Below are 26309 nucleotides of genomic sequence, written 5' to 3' on the forward strand. Positions count from 1 at the left end.
CACGCTTAGCTCTGAACAATGCCTCGGAGACTCCAGAACCTGGAATACAGGGATGCTGCGATATGGTTTCCCTGGGCTGGATAGGAACAGAGGAGAGGATTTTGGGGCCTGGAGTCACACCCCAGTCTCTGCCATCAGGGCAAAAGGGCATTCCACAGCATTCAGGCTGTGGGCATCCAGCTGGGTACATAGTCATGGAGCCTAAGGACTGGTCAGTACCCACTGGGCAGCAAAGTAGCCTACAGGCTGTGGGTGTCCAGCTAAGTGCACGGTTATAGGGCTCAAGGACTGACCAACACCACTGCCTGGCTGTCGTCAGGTGCCACTGAGATGGACGTTATTAAGTACTAAGGGTCTGTGTATTACTTGCCTACATTACTTACACTGCTCCAATAAAATACCTGACAAGAGCAACTTAAGAGAGGAACATGAACGGAACACCAATAACATAGGCACTACAGTCAACAATTAACAAATGGGACCTCATGAAACTGAAAGGTCTGTGCAAGACAAAGGACACCATCAATAGACAAAACAGCAGTCTACAGAATGAGAAAAGATCTTCACCAACCCCACATCTGATAGAAGGCTGATATCCAAAATATATAGAGAAATCAAGAACTAGACGTCAACAAACCAAACAATCCAGTTTAAAAAGTGGTGTGCAGAGCTAAACAGAGAATTCTCAACAGAGGAACCTTAAATAACTGAGAGACACTTAAAGAAATGTTCAATGTCCTTAGCCATCAGGGAAACGCAAATTAAAAGTACTTTGAATTCCATCTTACACCTGTCAGAATGGCTAAGATCAATAACACAAGTAACAGCTCATATTGGCGAGGATTCAGAGCAAGGGGAACACTCCTTCACTGGTGGTGGGAGTGCAAACTTGTACAGCCACCATGGAAATCAGTATAGTGGTTCCTCAGAAAATTGGGAATTGATCCACCTCAAGACCCAGCTATACTACTCTTAGGCATATACCCAAAGGATGCTTCATCCTACCACAAGGACATTTGCTCAACTAAGTTTATAGTGGCTTTATTCATAATAACCAGAAACTTGAAACAACCTAGATGTCCCTCAACGGAAGAATGGATGAAGAAAATGTGGTACATTTACACAATGAAGTAGTCTCATCAGTTTAAAAAAATGACACCATGAAATTTATAGGCAAATGGATGAAACTAGAAAAAAATCATCCTGAGTGAGGTAACCCAGACCCAGAAAGACAAACATGGTATGTACTCACTTTTAAGTGAATATTAGCTGTTAAGTAATTGATAATCATTCTACAATCCATAGACCCAGAGAAGCTAAGTAACAAGGAAGGCCCAAGGGGAGAATGCATGAATCTTTCTGGGAAGTGGAAATAGAATAGATTTCATGGGTGGACTGGGGGCAGTTTGGGATGGGTATAGGGGGGATCAGGTTGGGGGGAGGGAAGGAGGGAGAGAGTACTGAAAGAGATGACTGGAATTGGGGGGCATTTAGGGCTCAACGTGGAAACCTAGTGCAGTGGAAATTCCCTGGAATCTACAAGGATGACCCTAGTGAGAACTCCTAATAATGGAGGATATGGAGCCTAAACTGTCCATCTTCTGCAACCAGGCAAGGCTTCCAGTGGTAGGACTGGGACACCAACCCAGCCACAAAACCTTTGACCTACCATCTGCCTTGCCTGCAAGATCTGCTGGGGCAATGGGGCCACAGAACTTGTGGGAGTGGCTAATCAATGACTCATCTAATTTGAGGCCCACACCACAAGTGGGAGCCTATGCCCGACACTGCCTGGATGACCAGGAACCGAAAGCTGGATAGCTCAGAGGTCTAGGGTAGAACCAAGCACAATTGGCAGGGGAAAAAATGAATGAAAAGATTCCTAATGATGTTCTACTATGCTCATAGATCTGTGCCTAGTCCAACTGTCATCAGAAACTGCCTCCAGGTTAGAGGTCTCCATCAGGTCCCTCAGCTGGAGCCCAGGGAACCCTGTGGAAGAAGGGGAGAAGGAATTGTGGGAGTCAGAAGTGTCGAGGACACTGGGGACCATGGTCCTCAGAATCAACTAAGCAGGGTTCATAGGGGCTCACAGATACTGAAGCAGTAATAGCAGAACCTGCATTGCATGGGTCTTCGCTAGGTCCTCTGCATATAGGTTATGGTTGTTGACTTGGTGTTTTGGGGGAACTCATAAAAGTGAAGAAGGGGTGTCTTTGACTCTTTTGTCAGCTTTTAGGACCTCTTTCCTCCTACTGGGTTACCTCGCCCAGCCTTGATGTAAGGATTTGTCTGGCCTTGTTGTATCTTACTGTGCCACATTCGGTTGATGTCCCTGGGAGGCCTGATCTTTTCTAGGGGGAGATGTGGGGAGAGTGGGTCTGGGGGAGAGGGGAGGTGGGAGGAAATGGGGAGGAGTGGAGGAACAGAAGCTGCAGTCAGGATGTATTGTACAAGAGAAGAATAAGTATTTTTTAAGAGAGGAAAAGATCAAGGTTGGTGATACATGTCTTTAATCCCAGCACTCAGGAGACAGTTATAGGCCCTGTTAATTTGGGGTCAGCCTGGTCCACATAGCAAGCCAAGACTTGGGTTAGCCAGGTCTATATAGTGAGACCTTGTGGATTCTGACTTTGTCCTTTCCATTCTTTCCAGGACCTGAGCCCAGGGAATGAATGGTGTCACCTACATTTTGATGGGTCTTCCCTTTCACCTTCATTAATCAAATCTAGATAATCCCTCACACACATACTCAGGAATTGGTTTCCATGGTGATTCTAAATCCAATCAAGTAGACAATCAAGATTAATCATCACAACTTATGCCACTAAGTTTTATTGAATCCATCCTAAAATGGGGGCCTGAAGGAGATGCCTGACAAGGGGTGGCTGTGGGAGGAACACACAACACTAATGTGCTGGACACACCTCTCCTTGCATGCCATGTCAGCAGGGGCTTCCAGATACTCTCATCTATGACCCCTCCAGGTGGCTTTAATTTTGGAGATCATGTCAGAATTTAGGGGTCCTGGGCTAGATATCAGAATATAGCTCTCCAGAATATGCTATGCCACACAGGAACCCACAAACCTCAGTTTCCCCCTATGCAAAATGGGGGCTTGAGTGTGATTGGAAAATAATGGTTCCTTTCCAGGACTGACCTGGGTGGCCATGAGCCGAGATGCCCCACAAAGGATATGACCCTCAGAGACTGGAAAATGGGGACAGCGACACAATTCTGTAATAGAGAGGGTGTTGGGGTGACAGCACTCCTGGCTTCCCCAGGCGGCCTGGAGTCCAACACAAGTGTCCACATTAGACACACAAAGAGAGGGTGATACAGGTGCAGGGGCTGGGGGATGGGAGACACATCCTCAGTGACTCGGTGATGGAGACAGCCACCAGGGACTAGAAGAGATGGTAGAGGCTAGACCGCCAGGAACAGCCCTGAAAGGCAGGTGGAGCTCTACACATGCTACACCCCAGTGTGAGCTACAGGTCAGGTGAGAGACCGCCAGGCTACTGCAGAGCCAGGCTGTGTTTGGATCCAGAATGACATCTGTGGTCCTTCCTGTCAAGGACACAGGAAACATGAGCCGCACAGGCCTCTGCAGTATTGTCAGGCTGTGGGGACTTTAATAGGCTGTCTGTCCTTCATCTCCTGTCGCCAAAGGCATTGCCTGATCTCCTGAAGCTCAGCCTGGGTCCTGCTATCTTTGGCCTGGTGAGTTGTGGAGAGAAGGGGCCGTGTGTCCCATAGCTTCCATTCACTGAGTCTCAGCATCCACACTATGCCGTGGTGGGGACTGAGGGCCTCTCCTTCTTCACAGGGGAGTCTCTGCTCACCACTCACTGAGCCCAGACTGTGAGCTGAAGAATCCTTGGCTTGTTCTAGCAGAATATCAAGGGAGAAGTGGGGACGGAGAGCAGAGAACCAATAGCAGCCCCCATCGCATGGGCATTCACGGAGACACCAGGAGAGAAGCTAGGCTGTAAAGACGGAACGGCAAATTGGCCTCCAGACACAGTAATAGCCGGGGTAGAAGGCAGCAAGGAGCCCATCCCTGAAGAAAGCAGGGAGGCTGGGGTGAGCAGGGACATACCCAGAGCCACATGTGGAGCTGTGGAGGGGGGAGCTGGCTTCCAAACATCAGGGCAGGGCAGGCCTTCCAGCAGCCTCAGCACGCCAAGGACCCGATGCTGTGGCTACGGCTGTCGCTCAACATGGCGGATGCCAAGTGCAAATGGAGGTTTCAGGAGAGAGAATATGGAAGCCCTGGGCTCCACCGACTGCACCAGGCAAAGCATGAGGCTCATCCACATGTCTTCCCAAGGACCCTGCTCTCAAGACTAGAAAGCGTTGTCATGGCAACCAAGTAGTGGCTGGAGTGAGAAAAGAGGCAGCTCTGCAGGAACCCTGCGGAAGGGCCTCCTGTGTGGAGAGCCCCCAAGGGCCCCTTCTGCACATACAAATGGTCTAAAAAAAAAAGAACTGGTTTTCTCTCCAAATTTCCTCCAGCAGATGACCTGGCTGCAAGCAAGACCTGAGGGCACTCAAGGCACAGCATAGCAAATCCTAGACCCAGAGCCTGGCTGCCACAGCACAATGCCAAAGGTGAGTGGGTGAAGCCTCGGGCACCCAGTTCTCAGAGTTTGGGAACCTAGAAGTCCACCGCTCAGGTAAGGACAGGGCGGGAGTCTCCCAAAGCCTATTGCTGGCATTTCCATGGGGTCGCCTGCTCTGCTCCCTGTGTCCTTACCTCGTCTCTGCTGTCCCACCCTTGTGCCGGTGATCTCGTCACCTCTTCAGCTAAGGATGCCAGTCACCCAGGACCCCTGTGCTTGATTTTAGGCTGACAAGCCCTGAACATGCTGATCGCACATCAGCATCATCTTGAGATTCCGGTCACAGTTCCAGCACAGGAGTGAGGGTCATAGCACAGTGTCAGGAGCATCCTGGGTCCCTCTGCAGAATATCTTTCTGGCTGGGAAGGTGCCTTTGTGCAACTTATGAAAAGACCTCTTCTGTGAAGCATTTAAAAAAACAAAAACAAACAAACAAACAGAAAAACCTGTCCTCTGCAAACAATACCTCAAGTGCCACTGTTGCAGGACATGAGGAGGTTTCAACAGGCTGAGTGGGGCTGAGGGAAAACTTCCAGGAAGGAGCAGAGGCTATGGGTACACTGGCCTGGCCTGCTTCAGGGCCCTGAGGAGAACCTGGCTTTGCTCATTCTGCCTTCCTGGACGCTGACGGCCCTGAGAAGAACAAAAGGCGAGTCCAGGCTGGGGCCCAGGCTGACCTCCAGCTCCTCAGGGTCTGCCATTTGAGTCATCTTGGTCTCAAACAGGCAGGAAAGTGGCTGTCCTAGACCCACGTGCAAGCAGTGACTTCCACACTCTAAAGTCGCTTGCCTGCTTTGTATCGAAATACCCACAGTACCTCCATACTGGGCTGCAGAGTGCCGGGGACACAGGGAGGTTTCATCCTGGGTTCCAAACTCCAAACTGTGTGTGTTGTCATAGAAATCCCTGTGTAGCCAGAAATCAGAAGAGATGGGGCCCAGGAGGGGTCCTGCCAGTCCAGGAGGGGCATGGCAAGGACAGATGGGACTGGGCCATGGGACTGAGGGCAGAGGCTTATGGGTAAAAGGGTCATGGGGCCAAGAGAAAGAGGGGACTCAGCAGAGGGTGGAACATGGCTCCATGGGTCCCTAAGGGACAGACAAGTCTGAGAGTTTGGGGATGGGATGAGGGAAGTGTCACCAAGGATCACCAGCCACTACTGAGGAGCACAGGGCAGTCTTGGAAGCCAAAGGGACCACTGGGAACTTTGATCAGAGGCTGACAAAAGAGCAAGATAGAAAGGGATGCAAGACCCTGGTCCAGACCAGTCCAGCTCCCTGCGCTCAGAATGGCCTCCTCAGGATGGATGAGCCAGAGTCCTCCAGGTGACCCCCAGATAGACCAGAGGGTATCACATAAGCTCAGAGCCATCCCAGCTCAGCATGAGGTCACACACACCTCTCTTCTGGCCTTGTCCATGCCAGAAGTATGACATCTCTAATTACTCAGCTGCCCTCAGACCTGTGGAAACACTTGCAGCCCCGAGTCCAGACCCTTTTCTGCTAAGGGAGGCTCACCTCAGGGACTGAGCCCAGAGCTCTGTTCCAGGTGTCTGAACCTCATCCCTCTGTGGCCTGCCACCAGCAGGCCGCAGGGAGGCAACATGGCTCCCTGATTAACCTGCCAGCCAGAGAGGAGGCTGCTTCAAGTCCTAGTTTTCCCCAAGCCACCTCTGGGTCTTCAGCAGCATGTGACACACACCCCTTCCTCCAGTGAACAAGCCAGGCATCTCTTGTCAGCGGCTTACCAGGCACTTTCACAAAATTGGAGCCACACATAAGTGGGACATAGTTCCACAACAGCCATGTTAGTTTACTCATTCCCACAGGGCCCACCAGTCCACTGACGTGTTCTCTTTCCACTCTCCTTCAGCAGCCCAGGTTTCCTGGTCAGTTATCCCATCCACTTTCACACACACCGTCTGCTCCAGGCCCACAGATTCACATGGCAAAGGCCCACTTTGGTTTCTTCTCTGCCTGCCTGCTGCCTATGGCCCACAGTAGAGGTGGATGAAGAACGTGCCCAGCATATGCTGGCCTGTCTCCAAGACCCCAGAACTGGTCACTAAAGACTCCTGCATCTCAGGGCCTTCCACACCTAGTGTCAGCTTCAAGCATGTCAGTGGGTATTGAAAAAACACCTGCTGGTGAATACTGTGCTCTTCGACATGGGTGAGCATAATTCCTGTATTCTAGATGAGAAAAGGAGGCCAGGGTCACAGGGACAAGTTTCAGGGTTGGAGTGATCAGCAAGTCTTAGTGTTGTAGTGATCAACTCTCTTTCCTTGTTCACAACTAACTTGTTCTACTGTGGCCACGTAGGTCCAAAGACAGTTATAACACACCCCAAATCGACGAAGTCACCATTTTTGTACTGTCTCCATTCCATCACAGCTATGCCCTACCCTGCCCCTCACTCTCTCCCAGTAGATACTTGTCATCTATGAGCTCAGGCTTTATGACTCAGGTCCCTTACTGGAAAGGCACTGGTGACAAAGCCCATCTCACTGAGCAAAAGCCCAGCACATAAAGCTTCACTTAATATGGTTGTCATTGACAGTCCGTATAGTGACGTGTTAGCAGCCCGCCCTTCCTGGATGGGCCCTACCCTTCCCCAGCTTGGTGCAGGCTATGCTGACATGTCCTGTAAGTGGCTCTCTTCTTAGCAGGCTGGGGGAGGGACAATGCTCAGTCCCTAGCTTGTTCTGACACCAGGACCCCATTTCTGCCTGGCTTCTGACACCCAAGTCTCTGATACTCTACATCCAGAACGACACAATACTGGACCAACACAAGGGGATGCAACCTCTAGGTAGCTGTGGGGGGAGGGAGTTGGGGGGGCCGCGTCTCAGCCTCCTCTCTTCCAGAGCATGTTGCCTCTAGCTCTCTTGCTTCTCCATCGTTCCTATGGGGACCAAGGTGATGGAGACCACGGACACTCTAAGAGGCATGAGGTGTGATGGAGCCTTCACAGCATCTGTCTCTTTAAAGTGTTCATAAATAGACACCTTGTGATCCCACACCTGGCCTCCTTTACACCCTAGACAGGATGGTTCTGCAGTCAGGAAGCTGCCAAGACTGAAGCCCCAGAAGCCAGTGTTCTTATAGACCACCCCGAGGCCACTTCCCTGCAGGTCAAACCAAGGATACTGAAGCTCCGATCAGTGATGGCCAGATGCCAGAGGTTGATGCGCAGGTCATCCGCCGACATGTATGTCTCACAGTCACTGTTGACTGAGATGGAGTTGATGTGGTAGGTGTGGCCATTGGCGAAGATTCTCCTCGGGCTCACCTCCACCATCAGGTCCATGGGCTTCAGCACAGGCACCTGCAGAGCAGAGGCAGTCAGTCACATGGGCAGGGGAGGGAGAAGTGTCACAGGACACACAATCTTTTTTTTTTTTGGTCCGAAACAGGGTTTCTCTGTGTAGCCTTGGCTATTCTGGAACTCTCTATAGACCAGGCTGGCCTCGAACTCACAGATATCCTCCTGCTTCTGCCTCTCAAGAGCTGAGATTAAAGGCATGTGCCACCACTGCCTGGCAGAGGACACACAATCTTAATGGGAGGATGCAACACTCATTCAGGAGCAGGGTGTGAAATAAGCAGATAAATAAATAGATGGCAAATGTCCTTCACCTGCCCTGCTCACGCAGCATGCTCTACAAGACTATTTAACTGTGAGGTTTTCAAAGTTTCCTGGCCTGTACAAGGGGCTCAGGAGGTAAACCTGACCCACCTCACATGAACTGAAGTGCTCAGCATGCGCGTGCACGTGCACGCGTGCTCACGCACACACACACCTCATTCTTTATTTTATGTATATGAGCATTTTGACTGCATGTATGCATATGAACTATGTGTGTGCTTGGTACTCCAGGAGGTCAGAAGAGGGCATCAAACCCCTTAGGACTGGAGTTACAGATAGCTGTAAGCTGTCATGTAGGTGCTGGGAGCCAAACCCAGGTCCTCTGCAAGAACAGTGAGTGCTCTTAACCACTGAGCCATCGCTCCAGCCACCCCCCCCCCCCAACTCTTTCTTGCAAGTTCCATACTCTGCTGGAGGATGCAAGTCCTTATGCCTCTTAATTAACTCTACCGAGCCACCTTCCAGCCCTCACTGCACCTAAGAAGATCTAGCCCAGCTCCCTCCACCCAATAACAGCCCAGGGCTCAGGGCACACTGAGCTCAACTCAGTAACTACAGGGGAAGTGTGACTATACTCTGGGACTCAGTTTCTCCTTTCTGTCACGGGCATTTTCTGACTTGCTGTCCCCTCAACTGCAGGTAAAGAGCCCTTCATAGACACAGTCCACCACACCATGCCAGTAAGGAGGCATCCAGGGTGTGTGCTGTGTAGTGGATTAAAAATTTTCATCATGGGGGGAATTCTGAAGACATAGGATATAAAAAGGAAGTGGAACAACAGGATATGTTAGGACAGGATGTTTACAAGGTGAAATAACAGAATGGTCTAAGGCAGTAATTCTCAACCTGTGGGTCAAGACCCCTCTGGGGGTTGAACAGCCCTTTCACAGGAGTCGCATATCAAATATCCTGTATTTCAAATATTTACATTATGATTCATAACAGTAGCAAAATTACAGTTATGAAGTAGCAACGAAATAATTGTATGGTTGGACAACATCAGGAAGGTTGAGAACTACTGGTCTAAGGGGAGGTGTAACAATTCATCCTTCAGGGAAGCTCCTTTTGGACGGTAGATAAACAACTCAAAACAGCTTCAGGAAGTCCCTGAAACTGACCAGGTTTCACTAAGTCCCTCCCTTTCCAGGAGTATATAAACAGTGAAGACTACAAAGTTACTTTCTAACAAGCTGAGCTGCTTAGAAAAGGCTCAGCCATCAGCCTGGAAGAAGCAGAGACCAGGGAACTGACCAGCCGAGCTGCCTGGTAGAGAATCAGACCAGCTGAGCCACCTGGAAAGGGGACTCCAACCTGTCCAGCCGCTGTAGGCTGTGCAGTGTGCTCCAGGTTCCCAGCTTTTGGGAGCTGTCACCACGCTGGGGTGGGCTTTGGTGATGTAACTGTTTATCACTCATTTCTGCTCCTCTAAGTAATCCCAATAAAACTCATTGGTTCAGACAAGCATGGTGGCACATGCCTTTAGTCCCAGCACTCAGGAGGCAGAGGCAGGCAGATCTATGTAAGTTCAAGGCCAGCCTGGTCTACAAAGTGAGTTCCAGGATACCCAGAGCTATTACACAAAGAAACCCTGTCTTGAAAAAACAAAAACAAAAAACAAAAACAAAAACAAAAAACCTCATTGGCTCACCTTGGTGGGCTTGGTAGTATACTTTGGTCTGTTATTGGTTCCCCATCTAGGATGAGTAGATTGTTCGTTCATTGCCCCAGGAATAATGTCACAACAGTATGGCCCTGACTCTAGCTCTAAGAGTCCTAGACATCTCATGCCTGGTAGAACATAAACGCTGGACATTCTGACATTCAGGACGTCACCGTGGACAGGTCTGTCTTTCATTTGCTCACCTGCAGTGATGTCACCGTGGACAGGTCTTTCAGCTTCCCCTCCTCATCCTTCAGGTTGTAGCCCTCCGGCCTCTTGTCTCGTTCGGTGATCTTCCATAACTTAATAGTTTTATCTTTAAGAACAGAACGGGGAAGAACAGCCAGGTCAGGGAGAGAATACCTGCTCTAGTCAGAAGGACAGTGACATGTACCCCAGGGGTCACCCCACACCCGTTCTCACACAGCCAGGTTTTCCCTCACAATGCCTTACATAGACTACCTCTGCATTTGGGGAATCTATCTTTCCTAGTTGCTGACAGGGGATGTTGCTAGGTCAAAGGGTATGGTCCTGGCAAGGATCACTACCGACCTCTACAATGGGTCTGTACCACTGTTCCTTCCTGAAAAGAGGATGGCCTATCTGCCCTTCCTAACTTGGTGGTACCTGCCACCCAGAAGCCAGTTCCAAGGGCTTCTCTTCTCTGCACTCCTCCCTCAGATGTCACAGGAGGAAGCGTAGATGATGGTAATCTCATGGCTCGCCTCGGCTCTGCCACAGACACTGTTAAACACATCGGCTCTTGCTATGAAGGATCTTTTAGAGGCAATTAAAATTTAAATCCATCAAGCCGAAAACCTGCCACCAGGAGAGGATGGACATCGTATAATTGGCTGAAGACCCTGGCAGAACAGAAGCCCACCTCCCAGGGAGAAGGGACTCTGTCAGCAGACACCCTTCAGGCTTGAGCTGTGCGCTTCTGGCCTCACGATCACAGGGGCGAGTTCCTCTCCATCTCCTCCTTTCCCTTTCTCCTCTGTCTGCCCCCCCTCCCAACAGGTCTGGGTCCCCAGAGAACCCTGATAACCGCAGCAGTCAGAAACAACACTGTAAGCATGGGAAGGAGCTAGAGGGAAAACTGGTGTCCGATGGGGCCTCCAATAGTGACCTTCAGTCTTCTGTAAGGACTGGGTGGAATTGGGGTATAAAGCTGGTCTAGAAGTTTTGTGGGGGCTAAGAAGTAGGTGACTCCCATGACTGGCCTTCCTTCCAGAATGTCAGGAATTTATTTTTAAAGACATATGTACATGCATGGGCACGGGCACACACACACACACACACACACACACACACACACACACACGCACGCGCGCGCGCGCGCGCGCGCGCACACACACACACACACACAAGCTTAGTGTCATCTTTACACACTCCTAGTCCCATGTGACCATCCACTCCTGCACAGGATAAAGACCCCAGAGTACAGGTGTGCTGAACTGATCCCAGCCAGGCCTCCAAAAGGCCAGCTACAACCTGTCCTCTCAAAGCCTGGCAGAGACACACAATTAGAGTGACAAGTGTCGTGTCAAGGGAGGGGTCAGGCAGAGGTGAAACATCAGGGCAGACTTCACGAGGCAGTATCCAGTGGATGGAGAGGGGATGAGGAGGGGAGTCACCATGTGAGAGATTGTGGGGGCAGGCAGGCAGGTGATAAAGGCAGGCAGGCAGGTGATAAAGGTGAGTCATTCTCAGGAAACCCTCTAGGCCCCCTCGGCAGTAGGACTTCTTCAAGGGAGGCACTGGTGACACCATCTTCCCAGCCTCCCTCAGGCTCACAAGGCATTGACCATTCTCAGAGCACTGGATGGATATCATAGCTCCCTACAACCTCAGGAGGGAGCCGAGTCAACCCCTGGGCAGTGTGCCTACTGAAGCTAATGAAAGCAAGGCCACATGCCCCAGGCCACAAAGCCGGCCAGGACCCAAGTCTGCCCTACCAGACTCCTGGCCCTGACTCACGGGCTGAGGAGGGAAGGAGGGACAGGAGGGTGAGTGTGGGAACTAGGTGTGCCCAGGCCAGCAGGGGCTGGGAGGCCTGGACCCAGTCTAGGGGTGGCAGGCAGAGCTGGCACGTAACAACAGCTTTCTGAGGCCACACAGCATGTCTTGGAGGAGAGGGACAAAGGCCAGCCATCTGCTGTTCTCCTCACCACTGGGGGCAGCCCCAGTCTGGGCAACTGTGAGTTCAGTTGATAGCTTGTGGTCCCTGGTTTTGGAATATTCAACCTCATCTCTACCTTGGAAATACCCGTGACCACTGTGTCTACAATGCGGGGGGGGGGGGGGTGGGGGTGAGATTTGTGATTAGCCACGGAAAGCTGAAGAGAGTGGTCCGATCAACACTAAAGTCACAGAGAAACCCGGAAGCCCGAGGGAGGTCAGGCCAGCCATGCCTGCCACCGGGCCTCACCGTTGGTGGACAGCAGCGAGTGTGCGGCGTTCTGCTGCGGGAGCCATTTGATCTTGTTGATTTTCTCCTCTATCTCCAGGCTCTTCAGGTAGTCAAACTCTGGCTCATGGCTCTGGAAGGTGCTGTACACGTCGTACTCACCCTGGCTGTGAGGCGCGTTCTTACTCTGCAGGGAAACCCAAAGGCAGGCTGAGCCACAGGAGCAGCCAGGGCTGATGGAGGCAGACATGAGATGAGGCTGACTCTGCCCGTGCACTGGGGGGTGCTAGCTACACCACCAAAGGAAGCTGCTAATGCAAGTGTACATGTGTGTGCAGGGGTGTGTGTGTGTGTACAAGGGGCATGCAGGTGTGTGTGTATGTGTGCAGGTGTGTGTGTGTGTGTGCAGGGGTGTGTGTGTATGTGTGCAGGTGTGTGTGTGTGTGTGTGTGTGTGTGCAGGGGTGTGTGTGTGTGTGTGTGCAGGGGTGTGTGTGTGTGTGTATGTGCATGCGCACGCGCAGGTGTGTGTGCGTGTGTGTGTGTGTGTGTGTGTGTGTGTGTGTGTGTGTGTGCAGGGGTGTGTGTGTGTGTGTGTGTGTGTGTGCAGGGGTGTGTGTGTGTATGTACAAGGGGCATGCAGGTGTGTGTGTGCAGGTATACACGCATGTGTGTGAGCATGCATACAGAGACAAGGGACAACCTTAGATGTCATCCTCAGAACACTGCCCATCCTCTTTGAGGCAGGGTTTCCCATTGTCCTGGACCTCACCTGGGGATCTGCCTGCCTCTGCCTCCCCAAAACTGGGATCACAGGACATGTATTTTTATGTGGGCTCTATGGATCAAACTTAGACCCTCATCTTGTGAGGGCAGGGCTCACCCCATATATCCATGAAGTGGCCACCATTCACCCAGATGCCAATCAATGCCAAGGCTCTACCTACCCTCATCTGTCAGGCCCTAACCCAGCTTCCCATGGCAGCTCCCATCCCAGTTTGGGCAGCAGAGTTCCTGCTATGAACCCCCCTTGGTGGAGGCCCCCAAATACTGAGTGTTAGACCTGCTATAAACACCAGGGACCACTTTTCTAGCAGACAAGTCAAGTTTCTATGACAACATGAAATCCCAGCTGGGAACAAGTGAAGACGGTCAGCCAAGCCCAGGGTCAGCTTTTTCTGTTCATTTTGAAAATGTCTATTTTTAGGTTACCGGTAGTCTCTGTCTTGCGTGTCCTGTTTGAAAATCCTTCCACGTTTTTTGCCTCCTCCTCCCATGAGCACTATTTGTGAAAAAGGCCAGCAGGACCAGAGGGAAGAGACAGTAAAGGGGAAAAACCAGAACCTCCGAGCACATTTCTCTTTGCACTGTGCAGAACGATGGCTGACTCTGGTGTGCCCTGGTGGGACAGTCTGTCTTGTGACACCTGTGTGCATCAGTCTGTCCCTGGCCTGCCCTTGGGGAGCTATTTTAAGCTCTCTATGCTGCTGCGGTTCTTCAGCTGTCAGATGAAGGGTAACAGCAACTCTCTGCCTGGTGGGGCGGCGATGCGGGGCTGCGTGAGCTAATAATGTAGCATGGGAGACGGTAGCATGGGCGCGGCTGGCTTCAGCTCCTCTCCCTAACCCTGCCTCCCTGAGCCTCTCCCTCCTCCCTGTCCCTGGTTTCCCATCCCCAACACATTCAGTGGTGAGAGAGGCCCCTTGCTGGAGGGGTGTGTGATGACATCGCCAAGAGCCCCGCAGGTTTCCATGGGGCTTGCTGCTGATTGGCTTGTCTGTAAATGGGTGTGCATCTGTACCCTCAGAGGCCAGCAAGAACGAGCAAAGGCAGAAACCGTCTGGAATATGGAATAGGAACAGCTCATCCCAATGTCTGTGTAAAGTAGTTTCTCCGTGAATGGGCAAGGGGTCTCGGACCGCACAGTCCTCTCAAGGTTTCAGAAATGACCTCCAGGGTGGATGGTCTCAGGCTGTTCTTGTTGTATTCAGAATTCTGCTGCACAGCAACAGGGGAGAGCAGAGGAGCAGATGGAGACTGACGTGAAGGGTGGAGGCCTGAGCAAAACCTGCCAGGCAGGCCAGCAGAGAGCTGGATGGGGTAGGGGCGGGCTCCTCCCCCCACATACGCGTAGGGAAGGTTCTCCTGGGGACTTGTTGCTTTGCCTGGGACTACAGTATTGCCAGTGAACCATCAGCAAACTCCTGTTGAGTCGGGGGCTTTAGGAGCTGACCCAGTCCACCTCCTAGGCCCATCCCCTTTCCCTCCAGCCCCAGGGACCTCATGACAGAGGGGAGTCGGTGAGGGGACTCTAGATGGGACACGTAGGCAAGGTGGGTCAGAAGTCCTGCTCAGACCCACATCCGCCTTGACCCTACCCTTACCCCTGCACTCTAGCCTTCTGCCCATCCTCTTCCCCTCTCCCTCCTGACCACCCCTCCCCACCACACACACATACATACCTCTGGTTCCCGCTGGAAGATAACCACACGGCCACCCTTGTCACCTGTGGCCAGCAGTTCCCCAGTGTGGTTGAACTCGACAGTGGAGATGATGTCAGCTTGAGGAAGCAAGACAGAAGGCATTGTTAGACCACTGCATTATCCCACAGTGACAGCAGTACATTGCTATGCTCTGCAGACCCACCACCCCGGGGGGCCCATGGAGCAGGTGGGAGCCCAGGAGTACAGAGCATGCTGAGGGTCCCCACCCTCCTGCAGGAGTGTGGGATTCTTCCCGACACCCTGTCCCTCACACGGCACCAGGCAGGCATCCCCCTGTGCTCAGCAGGTCGCTAGTACAAATCTGACACTTAGGGCAGTGTGGGGCCATGCTGAGGGCCTGGAGACTGTTGGGGCATATAGGCACCATTCCACAGGGCTGGATGCCATCAGGGCCTTCCACAGAAGGCTGAACTCAGTTTAACACCCAGAGGCCTTCCTCATGGAGTTGCCCCAGTAACTGGTGTCTGACCCGCCTGTGTGGGCAGGTGTCTGGAGAAAGTCCACAGTGTTCGCTCCAAACTCCAGCCTCAGTATCTGGGAACAAGGACAACACCCAGTCTATTCCCCAACCTTCTCAGGCTCTATGAGTCACAGCAAAAATTGGCCTGAACATCCCAGGCAGCCAGCTACAGGGCTAGGACCATGCACGGGAAAGCTGGCCCCTGACCTGGCAGAAGGAAAGATGCTCCTTCTAGAAAAAGCTCCAGAGTTCACCAGCCCCAAACCTGAGGCTGCCCTACCACCAGGCTTTACTGGAACCCCAAAATGATCTTTACTTTTAATTTGAACGTATTTCTAATATTGAACAGGTGAAAGTATCCCTGTAAAAAAAAAAAATGTGTTGCCAGTACATTTTGAAACACAGAAAGTTCTAGAACGTCGACCCATATGCCCAAGCAGCACCTGTTGGCAGGGCAGTGTCTACACCTGTGAATGGGATCCTGGTCATTTTTCACATTCCTGGCCTGGGCTCTGTCAGGGCCAAAATCTCTGGCTCCAACTGTGGTAACAGGATCGTCTGTAACAGTCCTCCAGGGACCCCAGCAGAGCCCTGGCCTCCCCAACTATTCCACCTTCAGATAGCTGCCAGGGAGATGCCTACACCCTTGAACCATGGTCTCTCTCCTCATGCTCTGCCCCTGGCAGTTCCTAAACCTGGGTATTAGCTGTAGCAAATCACCCCTCCCTGTCCCCACAGCCTCAGCTCAGGCTCCATGACACCCAGATCCCAGTGCTATGACCTGTCTGTTGCAGAATGTGTGTTTAACTGTGCAAAGATGTATTACATTTGTTTATGTTGTGGAATATTTGTTTACCTGTGCAGAGATGTGTTGCATTTGTTTAGTTATGTAGAGATGTGTTGCTGTTTTACCTTGCCTGACTAAGGCACCTGATGGGTCTAATAAAAAGTTAAATGGCCAATAGTTAGGCAGGAGGTATCGCTGGGACTTCCTGACAGGAAGAGTAAGGAGGAGGAGGAATTTAGGCTGGCGGGGGTGGGGGGTGGGGGGTGGGGGTGGAAAAAGAAAAAAAAAGAGAGAGAGACAGCAGGGGCCAGCTAGCCAGACACAGAAGAAGCAGGAAAGCAGGACATACAGAATGAAAGGTAAAAAGCCCTGAGGCAAAACACAGATGACTAAAAACAGGTTAAAAATAAGGTAAAAGAGCTAATGAGACAAGTCTAAGCTAAGGCTGAGCATTCACAATTAATAAGTCTCTGTCTTTATTTGGGAGCTGGTTGGTGGCCCAAAGAAAACACCAACTACACTTCAAACGAGGGCCAGGGCCCCTCCTAAATGGACACCTACCTCACTGTGCCCCACAGGCTGCCAGGAAACAGCAGGCGGATCCCAGCAACACCATGACTGACTCTATGATGTGTCGTTTCCCTGCCCAGGGCTTCTAGCAGCCTTGTACTCCACAGTCAGAGCAGTCTGTAATTATGCACACCAGGACCCCAGACCTTCCCTTCCCTTCACCTGCTCCCTTCTCTGGAACTCACAGGCCCCGCACCTGGACAGTAAACCTCCACCTGCCCTGGACTCTGGGCTGGGCCCTGGGATTTGCTTGGGCCTATCTATGGGACAAGAGCTAACAAGCTGCAGGCAGGACCAAGAAGGGGCTGACACACTCAGCTCTACCCTGTCGCCTCTGCTTCTGCCAGCAGAGGGACCTGCCCAGGCTAGCCCACCAGTCCCCACGGTGGTGGCAGGTGCCACAGAGCTGCTGGCCAACCCCAGCCTGGAGCAGGTCACCAACAAGCCTAAACTCAGCTCTCTGCAGATGTGTGACAAACGGTCTGTAAGTGATAGACACGCTCTAAGCCAGCCCTATCCTCTTCTACGTCACCATCATTCCATGCCTGACCCAGAAGTCTCCTCTTCCCGGTTGACGTCAGCACCCAGTCTGGATATTGGGCCTGGGTGCTCTCCCTTGACATCAGTACAGCACAGTCTAGAGACTTCCTTCCCATCTTGCACATGGGCGGCCTGCTCCACGAACCAGTGTGGCCACCTTGTTGAACCTTTTATCAACACCTTGACCCCATTCCACAGCAGCCTGTTCCCCCTTCTCCTGGCCTGGGCTGCATGCTGTGCTCCTTGTCTGGGTCTGGCGCCTGACTCGATGAGGGCAGAGCTCTGAGAGGCACTTCAAAGCCTCAGTGGTGCCTGTGTCTGGCATAGTGTGTGTATCTACTCAATACAAACCTTTTGTTTATCATGAACTTTTCTTAGCCGGGTGGCGGTGGTGCATGCCTTTAATCCCAGCACTTGGGAGGCAGAGCCAGGCGGATCTCTGTGAGTTCAAGGCCAGTCTGGGCTACAGAGCGAGATCCAGGACAGGCATCAAAACTACACAGAGAAACTCTGTCTCAAAAAACCAAAAACAACAACAACAACAACAACAACAAAACAAAACAAAACAAAACAAAAAAAACAAAAAACACCTTTCTTTGAGGGTGCTGGGATAAGAACCAGGGTATTATAGCCCATCATTGAGCTGTACCCCCAGCTCTAATATGCCCTCCAGAGGGAGCCCCTGACACACACTAGGCCTCTGAGCTGTAGTAAATGCCAGCTGTGGTAGCAACAAATTAGGGCAGAGACACAGGATATAGTGGGACATATTCCTTTACTTTTCAATAGAGGGGACCCGGCAAGCGCCTGCTACACACACTAACTTGTCCTGGCCACCGATGCCATCCCTCCATGCAGCACCTGCCCTGGCCCGGGACACTCTGGGCTCCCAGATGAAGCAGCGGCCGTTGCTGCTTTACATTCAAACTCCCTAAGGGGGAAAGAGCAGAATATAAAATTGTCTATAAAATGTCTTCATTATCTAGACCAGTGATCACAGCCTTGTTTTAAATACGCAAACAAGCTAGGGTGGGGGCTGGAATTTCCCAGCATGTCAACAAAGCTTTATGCAGGATGGATGAGACAAAATAGATTTCCCTTCCTGCTTCTGCAGATGTTCTGTGGTGCAGCGACATTATTTTAATAACTTTATTAGGATGTAATCAATACATCAAACCCGGCATATATAACGTAGACAATTTGATGAGCTTGGGTGTATACATAACGCTCGTTATTTTTGTGATGGGAAAAATAATGCAATTAAATTAAAATGCTGATATAACCTCGCTATCCAGAGCAATTGAGGTCCACGGAGGCCGGGCGGTTACCACAGTAACAGACACTAATGTCCGTGGGCAATTTACAATTTGTATGTCATTTTCATGTCCACTGCTTCCTTGGAGCCTCAAAAGCCCCCCTGGGGGAGAGATTAGTGTGACTTCCAGTTGGTGATGGGAAGACAGTGCTCCCTCCATAGGCAAAGGCTTGGGAGCTCTCTATGGACCAGTTAGACGCCGGGGTTAGCATCTTGGCTCAGGCCACTCAGCTGTGTGGCCTTGAGTGGGTAGCAACAACTTCTCTGATTCCTGGCTCCTCATCTGTGCCTAGTCTGTGATGTATGGTCTTTCTGGGAACGGAGGATAGTGAGGCAACTGGGAAGACCAGGAAAGGAGGACCAACCAGGTCTCTAGGAATAACGGGCTAAAAAAGACTCTACCTCATAGAGAGAGCCACAGTGTAGCATGAATCTTAAAAGTTCTTATTAATAAAATCAAACCTGAGCCAGGTATTGGGCTGAACTGGAAGATCAGAGAACCAGAACAAGTCACAGCTACTTCACCTCGCCGGATCTTCAGCTGGTCTTGTTTGCTCAGACTGGAAGCCTCTGAATCCTCATCCAGAATGGGTCTCAGCTGAACTGCTGCTAGAAGCCTAAAAGCTTAACCAGCCACATGCTTAACCAGCCAAATGCTTCTAGTTCTTGGTCTTCACACCTTATATACCTTTCTGCCTTCTACCAGCACTCCCTGGGATTAAAGGCTCACTTTCTGGGATTAAAGGCGTGAGTCACCATGCTTGGCTGTATCCTTGAACACATGGATTTCTGCCTCTGGAATGCTAGGATTAAAGGTATGAGTGCCACCATTTTCTAGCCTTTGTATCTAGTGGCTTGTTCTGTCTCTGACCCCAGATAAGTTTATTAGGGTGCACAATATTTTGGGGAACACAATACCACCACACCACAGCCTTCTGCCATCCCTGCCTCTGACTTCCAGTGGTGCTCAGAAGTGTAGGTCTACAGCCCAGCCCCTCCAGTCCTGCTCTGGGTACCAGTGCAGAGCCATCTTTACCCCCAAGATCCTCTTACCCAGGTCAGGGCCCCAACAAGCTCTCCAAACAAGGGCGGCAGGGGAGGTCACACCAACTGTCTCATAGCAGGGGTCCCAGGCGTTTGCCTGAGGCCAATCTACTCTGGATTTACACCTGGGACACTAGGTGGCTGCTTTGAAAATCCCCTCGGATTTCTACTGTTCTACGCAGATTTGGTAAGTCATAATATATCAGATATTTTAAAGGAAACTATCTAAAAGAGAATTTTTTCCACATTAAAAAACAAATGGGTTTTATGTGTACATTGGAAGAAAATTGGTTTTTGTTCGAAATTTTAGGCAGTCTGGCAATGGAACAACTATATAATATTAGTATTGGTGGAATTATGCACCTTATCACTATAATAATCCACATTTTAATATTTAAAAAGATAGTCAATTTAAGTGCCAGGATAACAGCTTTAGAAGAACTTGTTAAACCTGTAAAAATTCAGACAGAAGAAATTAACAGTGAAGTTGTTTCAAGTCGGGATCATAAGGTTGCAGAAAGAAAGCCTGTTTTCACACAGTCACCCTTAATTTATCCTGTAACTGTACAGCAGATGCCTGATCAAATGGCTACACAAAATACTTGGGCTCCAATTGAAATGTTGGATTTAAAAAGGTTTAAGGAGGCAATAGTATCTTATGGCATGCATTCCCCATATGTAAAGCAAATGTTAAACACTTGGTCAACATATAATAGGATAGTACCACAGGACTGGCGGGACCTTGCACAAGGTGTTCTGGAACCCAGCCAGAGACTTCAATTTCTGACTTGGTTTAAGGAGGAGGCTAAAAACATAGAAAAACAATGGAGGGATAAAGGAGTACAAGTTTGCCAGGATCAGCTAATGGGCGAAGGCCAATATGCTTCAGCACAAGCACAATGTTTATATGATGTCCAAACCCTAATTTTATGTCGAACGGCAGCCTTGAATGCATGGGACAAAGTTGAGGAACCAGGAAAAAAATCTGAGTCATTTACAAAGGTGAAGCAAGGCCCAAAAGAGTCTTTTACAGATTTTTTACAAAGACTGGCTTCAGCAGTAAAGAGAATGGTCTCGGATTCAGAAGCTGGTAAGGCAATAATTGAATCTTTGGCCTTTGAGAATGCGAATGCAGCATGCAAAAGAATAATCAGGCCATTAAGGGCAAGATCTGCACCTATGGAAGATTGGATTAGAGAAACAATTAATGTTGAAGCTGATGAGCATGATGATACATGGGTAGGAGAAGTAATTTCAAAAGGTTTGAGGAGTGTTAGATGTTTTGGATGTGGAAAGCAAGGACATTTGAAAAGGGACTGTAGACAGGTCATTTCCAGAAACAATGTTTCTTCAAGGAACAATGGCAACAGAATGCCCCTTCCTTCTGGAGTATGCAGAAGGTGTGGTAAGGGAAAACACTGGACCAACGAATGTAGATCAACAAAGGACAGACAGGGTAATCCTTTGCCTCAGTCTTCGGGAAACTCCCAGAGGGGCCTCAGGCAGGCCCCCAGTGCAAATCCAGTTCAAACCTTTCCGGCAGCCATAGAGGAAATGCCTGCTCTGGAGAGCGATTAAATAACCAAATGCCTATTGGAATAAATCATGCTGGTCAGAATGATGAAACAGAGAGAATAGAAAATTCAGGAGAAAACATAAAGAAAATTTTTTGGCAAACTTCTATTAATGAACAAAGACCAAAATTAACGATAAAAATAAATGGTGTTTTGTTGTCTGGTCTGGTAGACACAGGTGCGGACGTTACCATAATAGCACCAGAATTTTGGCATCCAACTTGGCCTCTTCAGGAGGTAAACGTTCAACTGTTAGGAATTGGGACATTATCTCAGGTGAAACAGAGTGCAAGATGGCTCGAATGTATAGGTCCAGAAGGACAGAGAGGAAAATTAAAACCATATGTGGCTAACATAACTATGAACCTGTGGGGTCGAGACTTGTTGCAACAATGGAATACTCAGATTAACATCCCTCCAATCTCAGAAACAAATCATAAACTAGCACATGTTACTGAGAGAAATATTAGAAGATATTGTTCTAATGAGTGGTCACCAGCCATCCATATTATATAAGAACAGGGCACAATAACTGATGATCTTCCAAAGACACCAACAGCTCTACCTTTAAAATGGTTAACAGACAAGCCTGTATGGGTCCAGCAATGGCCTTTAACAACAGAGAAACTCCAGGCTTTAGAAGAGCTGGTAGAAGAACAGTTAAATGCTCAGCATATTGAAGAATCAACCAGCCCTTGGAATTCTCCTGTATTTGTTATTAAAAAGAAATCTGGTAAATGGAGAATGGTAACAGACCTTAGAGCAATTAACAAAGTAATTCAGCCAATGGGCTCTCTACAATCTGGGATGCCTTTGCCTACTCTGTTACCAAAAGGATGGCCTCTCATAGTTATTGATTTAAAAGACTGTTTCTTTTCAATACCCTTACAAGAAAAAGACAAAGAAAGATTTGCTTTTACAGTGCCTACTTATAATAATTCTCAACCGGTTAAAAGATTTCAATGGAGGGTCCTCCCACAGGGAATGTTGAATAGCCCAACTCTGTGCCAATATTTTGTACAACAGCCATTGGAAGTGATACGTAAAAAATTTCCTAAATCTATAATTTATCATTATATGGACGATATTTTACTAGCTGACTCAAATGCAGATACTTTAGAAATAATGTTTGAAGAAGTAAAGAAAATTTTGCCTCGCTGGGGATTACAAATTGCTCCTGAAAAGATACAAAGAGGAGATTCTATTAATTATTTAGGATATAAAATAGAGCTACAAAAAATTAGACCCCAAAAGGTGCAAATTCGGAGAGATAGACTACAGACTCTTAATGACTTTCAAAGATTATTTGGAGATATTTCTCATCTACGAACTATTGTTGGGGTAAAAAATGATGAACTGACTAATTTGTTCAAAACCTTAGAAGGTGACAAGAACTTAAATAGTCCAAGAAAATTATCACCTGAAGCTGAGAAAGAATTAGCCTTGGTAGAAAAGAAAGTGCATGAAGGACACGTGAATCGTATTGATCCAAAGCTGGATTGCATTTTGGTTATCTTACCTTCTAGGCGTTCTCCTACTGGAATATTAATGCAGAGGGAAGATATTATATTGGAATGGATATTTTTACCAAATAAACCAAATAAAAAATTAAAAACTTATGTGGAAAAAATCTCTGACTTGATTTACAAAGGAAAATTGAGACTTCGTCAATTAGCAGGCATAGACCCAGCAGAAATTGTCGTACCATTAACTAAGGAGGACATTGAAAAATTATGGACAGAAAGTGAACCTTGGCAAAGAGCTTGCAGTAATTTTTTGGGAGAAATTAACAGCAAATATCCCAAAAGCAATAGAATTGATCTTATAAAGAGAGCTGAATGGATCTTGCCTCGAATTGTACGGCAAAAACCCATATCTGGAGTTCGTACATTTTATACAGATGCCAACAAAGAAGGAAAGGCAGGTTACAAATCAGAAAATTTAAGTAAAGTGGTTCAAAGTCCGTATAATTCAGTTCAAAAATCAGAATTGTATGCTATTCTGTTGGTATTAATGGATTTTTCAGAACCTCTCAACATAGTAACTGACTCTCAGTATGCTGAAAGAGTGGTGTTACATATTGAGACTGCAGAATTTATCCCTGATGCTTCAGAATTAACTTCACTATTTATTCAATTACAAGATACAATCAGGAAAAGGAATCATCCTTTATATATAACTCACATTCGATCCCATACTGGTCTGCCAGGCCCTCTAGCACAAGGCAATGATGAGATTGATAAATTATTGATAGGAAATGTGCTGGAGGCCTCAGAATTTCATAAAAAACATCACGTCAATAGTAAAGGTTTAAAAAAGGATTTTTCCATAACCTGGCAACAAGCCAAAGAAATAGTAAAGAAATGTCCTACTTGTTCCTTCTACAATCAGACGCCATTACCAGCAGGATGTAACCCAAAGGGTACTCAGAGAAATGAAATCTGGCAGATGGACGTGTTTCACTTTGCAGAATTTGGAAAATTGAAATATGTACACCACACTATCGATACTTATTCAGGATTTCAATGGGCAACTGCTTTGAGTTCTGAAAAAGCTGATTCTGTAATCACTCATTTGCTAGAAGTTATGGCCATCATGGGTATACCTGCACAAATCAAAACTGACAATGCTCCATCATATGTCTCTGTTAAAATGAAACAGTTTTTTGCTTATTACAATATAAAGCATATTACAGGCATACCACATAATCCTACAGGTCAAGCAGTTATAGAAAGATCAAACAGAACTCTAAAGGATATGCTAAATAAACAGAAATGGGTAACAAAAACCCCCAGAAATAGACTGCATAATGCTCTTCTAACTTTGAATTTTCTGAATGCCAATGAGAAAGGAACAACAGCTGCAGAGAGACATTGGATAATAGAAAAAACTACAGAATTAAATCAGCCTATATACTTTAAGGATGTGCTGACCTCAGAATGGAAACCAGGGTATGTATTACATTGGGGACGTGGTTTTGCTTTTGTTTCTACAGGAGAAGATAAGCTGTGGGTACCATCAAAATTGATAAAGGTTCGATTTGAACAAGAGAGACCTCTTAATTAGAGGAGGTGATAGTTCATCAACCAGCATGAACATCCAATTTAAACTAACTTGTATCAATAAAACATGCCTTTGCATTTCATCAGATAATAACTTGCCAAAAAGGAACATCCCCAAAATTAGTCTTGGGGAAAGGTTTTTGTTTTTGTCTTTTAGGAGAATGAAGGTTAAGGAATCTGAAGAACACTGGACAAATGAGACAACTGAAGAAAAGGGACAAATCATCTATCCCAAGAAACAGAGTGAAACGGTGTATGGGTATATATTATCTAAAAAAATTTTATGTCTTCCTAAATGTTTGTTTCTGCTTTTCTCTAAAGATTTAACACTCTTGGTTTTCTAATAGTCCCAGTTCAATTAAAATTTAAAGCTGACTTTGGAGTTGGAGAATGGCTCTCTCCTTCTTTAAAATCAAGCATGTTGTTAAAAGGAAAATGCAAACTCCCTGTATCATGCCAGAATAAGAGCCATCTTCTGCTATGGTACAGGACAAAAGCAAAATTAATTAAGGGACTATTCTATTACTAATCTCAACTCTTTGATTCTATTCTGATTCTTTAAACTTTTCTCAAAGTATAAATTTTATATCAAAATTTACAAGATTAATATATATATATATACATTTTAAACTTTGTTAAGATATGAATGGTCACATAGAGTACTAACTAATTCTAGAAAAAAGGCTAGCTGCATATATATGTTTTTGTGTTCGAGTCTCTTATCAGTTTTCTGCAGGAAATCATGGCCAGGCCTAACATCAACTGAAGTCTCCAGAAAGAAGATGGGGCCCCACAACAACAACAATTCCACTTGGACAATAATAATATCATTAAGCTGACAAACATCATCCATAGATCAGCTTTGAACTACAAGGTGCTCAGAGCAAATTTGAGATGACTAGCTGAGATGATCCAGTCTCAAAGACTACTTGAATAAGGACTTGAGATAAACCCTCAACTTTGGCATTATACACAGACTGGATAATGAAGGATATAGTTACCTCTCCTAGAATTTGACAATTAACCTAAAATTTTTCTTTCAGGATAAAGAAAACTTCGCCCATACCCAGCAGGAAGCAATTTTAAGAATACGACGCCCACATTCCCAAAGAGGTGGTGTGGGGCGGGTGGTTTTTTGGTCTTTTTAATGGGTTTTGGGTCTGGGATAATTTTCAGTATTTAGGGGGGTTGGTTACAAGTTATTGTCAAGGGTTAGGAAAAAGGCTAAGCAAAGGAGATTAGATTTAAGGTTCTTGTTTAAAAAAAAAAAAGAAAGAAAGAAAGAAAGAAAGAAAGAAAGAAAGAAAAAGAAAGAAAGAAAAGAGAAAGACAATTACTAGTTTTAAATACTTTACATTGGATTGAATTGTTTTATATTGTACACAAATTTGAAACTGATATTGTTAGAAAATGCTATATGTATATTTCTAATTGTATTTATTCCATCCATTTAACAATGTAATGCAAATTTCTGATCCTTGAATGTTATTATTATCAACTATTAGGATATAAAGAAATGAAAGCTAGTAGTTAGACATTATCATAGAACTTGTAGTCATATTAGATATGTTTTAAAAATTGAGCAGAGATGTTTTAGACAGGTCATCTTCAAACCCTTCAGAGATCTACAGAATATGGCATTTAAAATGTTTTAATAACTTAGAAAATTTTTCTTTTTTGAGACATGTCAGCTCCTGGCAGTACCAATCTACTTTAGAGAAAATATGGGCATTGAAGAAACTGCATATGGAGTCAACTTTCATTCTGGCAAAAGTTAGCCACTGGACAACAAAGTATCCTCGAATCAACAGGACAAAATGGACAGACAGATCACGAAACAAGGGACTACTGATTCTTGCCAAAACAAGTGTGGTTATGGCTTTATCAAAAGGCATCTTCTGAGGCCAGGACAATATGGCCCCATCCCTGAAGTGGCCTTCGCATCCGGAAAAGGTACGGTGCCCTTTTCTTCGAAGGCAGCTTAACAGGCAGAGGGCCGATGGATTCTGTTGTACAATGGAACAGCAGCTGAAAGCTCATGCCTCTCAAAAGTAGACTGGCATTTAATAGAGGGATGTGGAGAAGAAGGGGATGCTGAGATGAAGCCATAT

The 26309-nt window shown here is 47.6% G+C and overlaps 1 protein-coding gene across 2 annotated transcripts in view; it reads right to left on the bottom strand.

The window, feature by feature from the left end:
- The window catches only part of Ppp2r2c (protein phosphatase 2 regulatory subunit Bgamma), a 102394-nt gene that overhangs the window by 20063 nt on the left and 56022 nt on the right, over positions 1 to 26309 (bottom strand). For both annotated transcript variants that reach the window (XM_006985603.4, XM_016004047.3), the window contains exons 2-5: positions 14805 to 14902; positions 12365 to 12530; positions 10137 to 10249; positions 7775 to 7952 (exon numbers count right to left, since the gene is read on the bottom strand). In XM_006985603.4, the coding sequence (XP_006985665.1) occupies positions 7775 to 7952; positions 10137 to 10249; positions 12365 to 12530; positions 14805 to 14902 (555 nt within the window). The remainder of the gene's footprint in view (positions 1 to 7774; positions 7953 to 10136; positions 10250 to 12364; positions 12531 to 14804; positions 14903 to 26309) is intronic.

Source organism: Peromyscus maniculatus, chromosome 10, assembly GCF_049852395.1.
Source record: "Peromyscus maniculatus bairdii isolate BWxNUB_F1_BW_parent chromosome 10, HU_Pman_BW_mat_3.1, whole genome shotgun sequence".
NCBI lineage: Eukaryota > Metazoa > Chordata > Mammalia > Rodentia > Cricetidae > Peromyscus > Peromyscus maniculatus.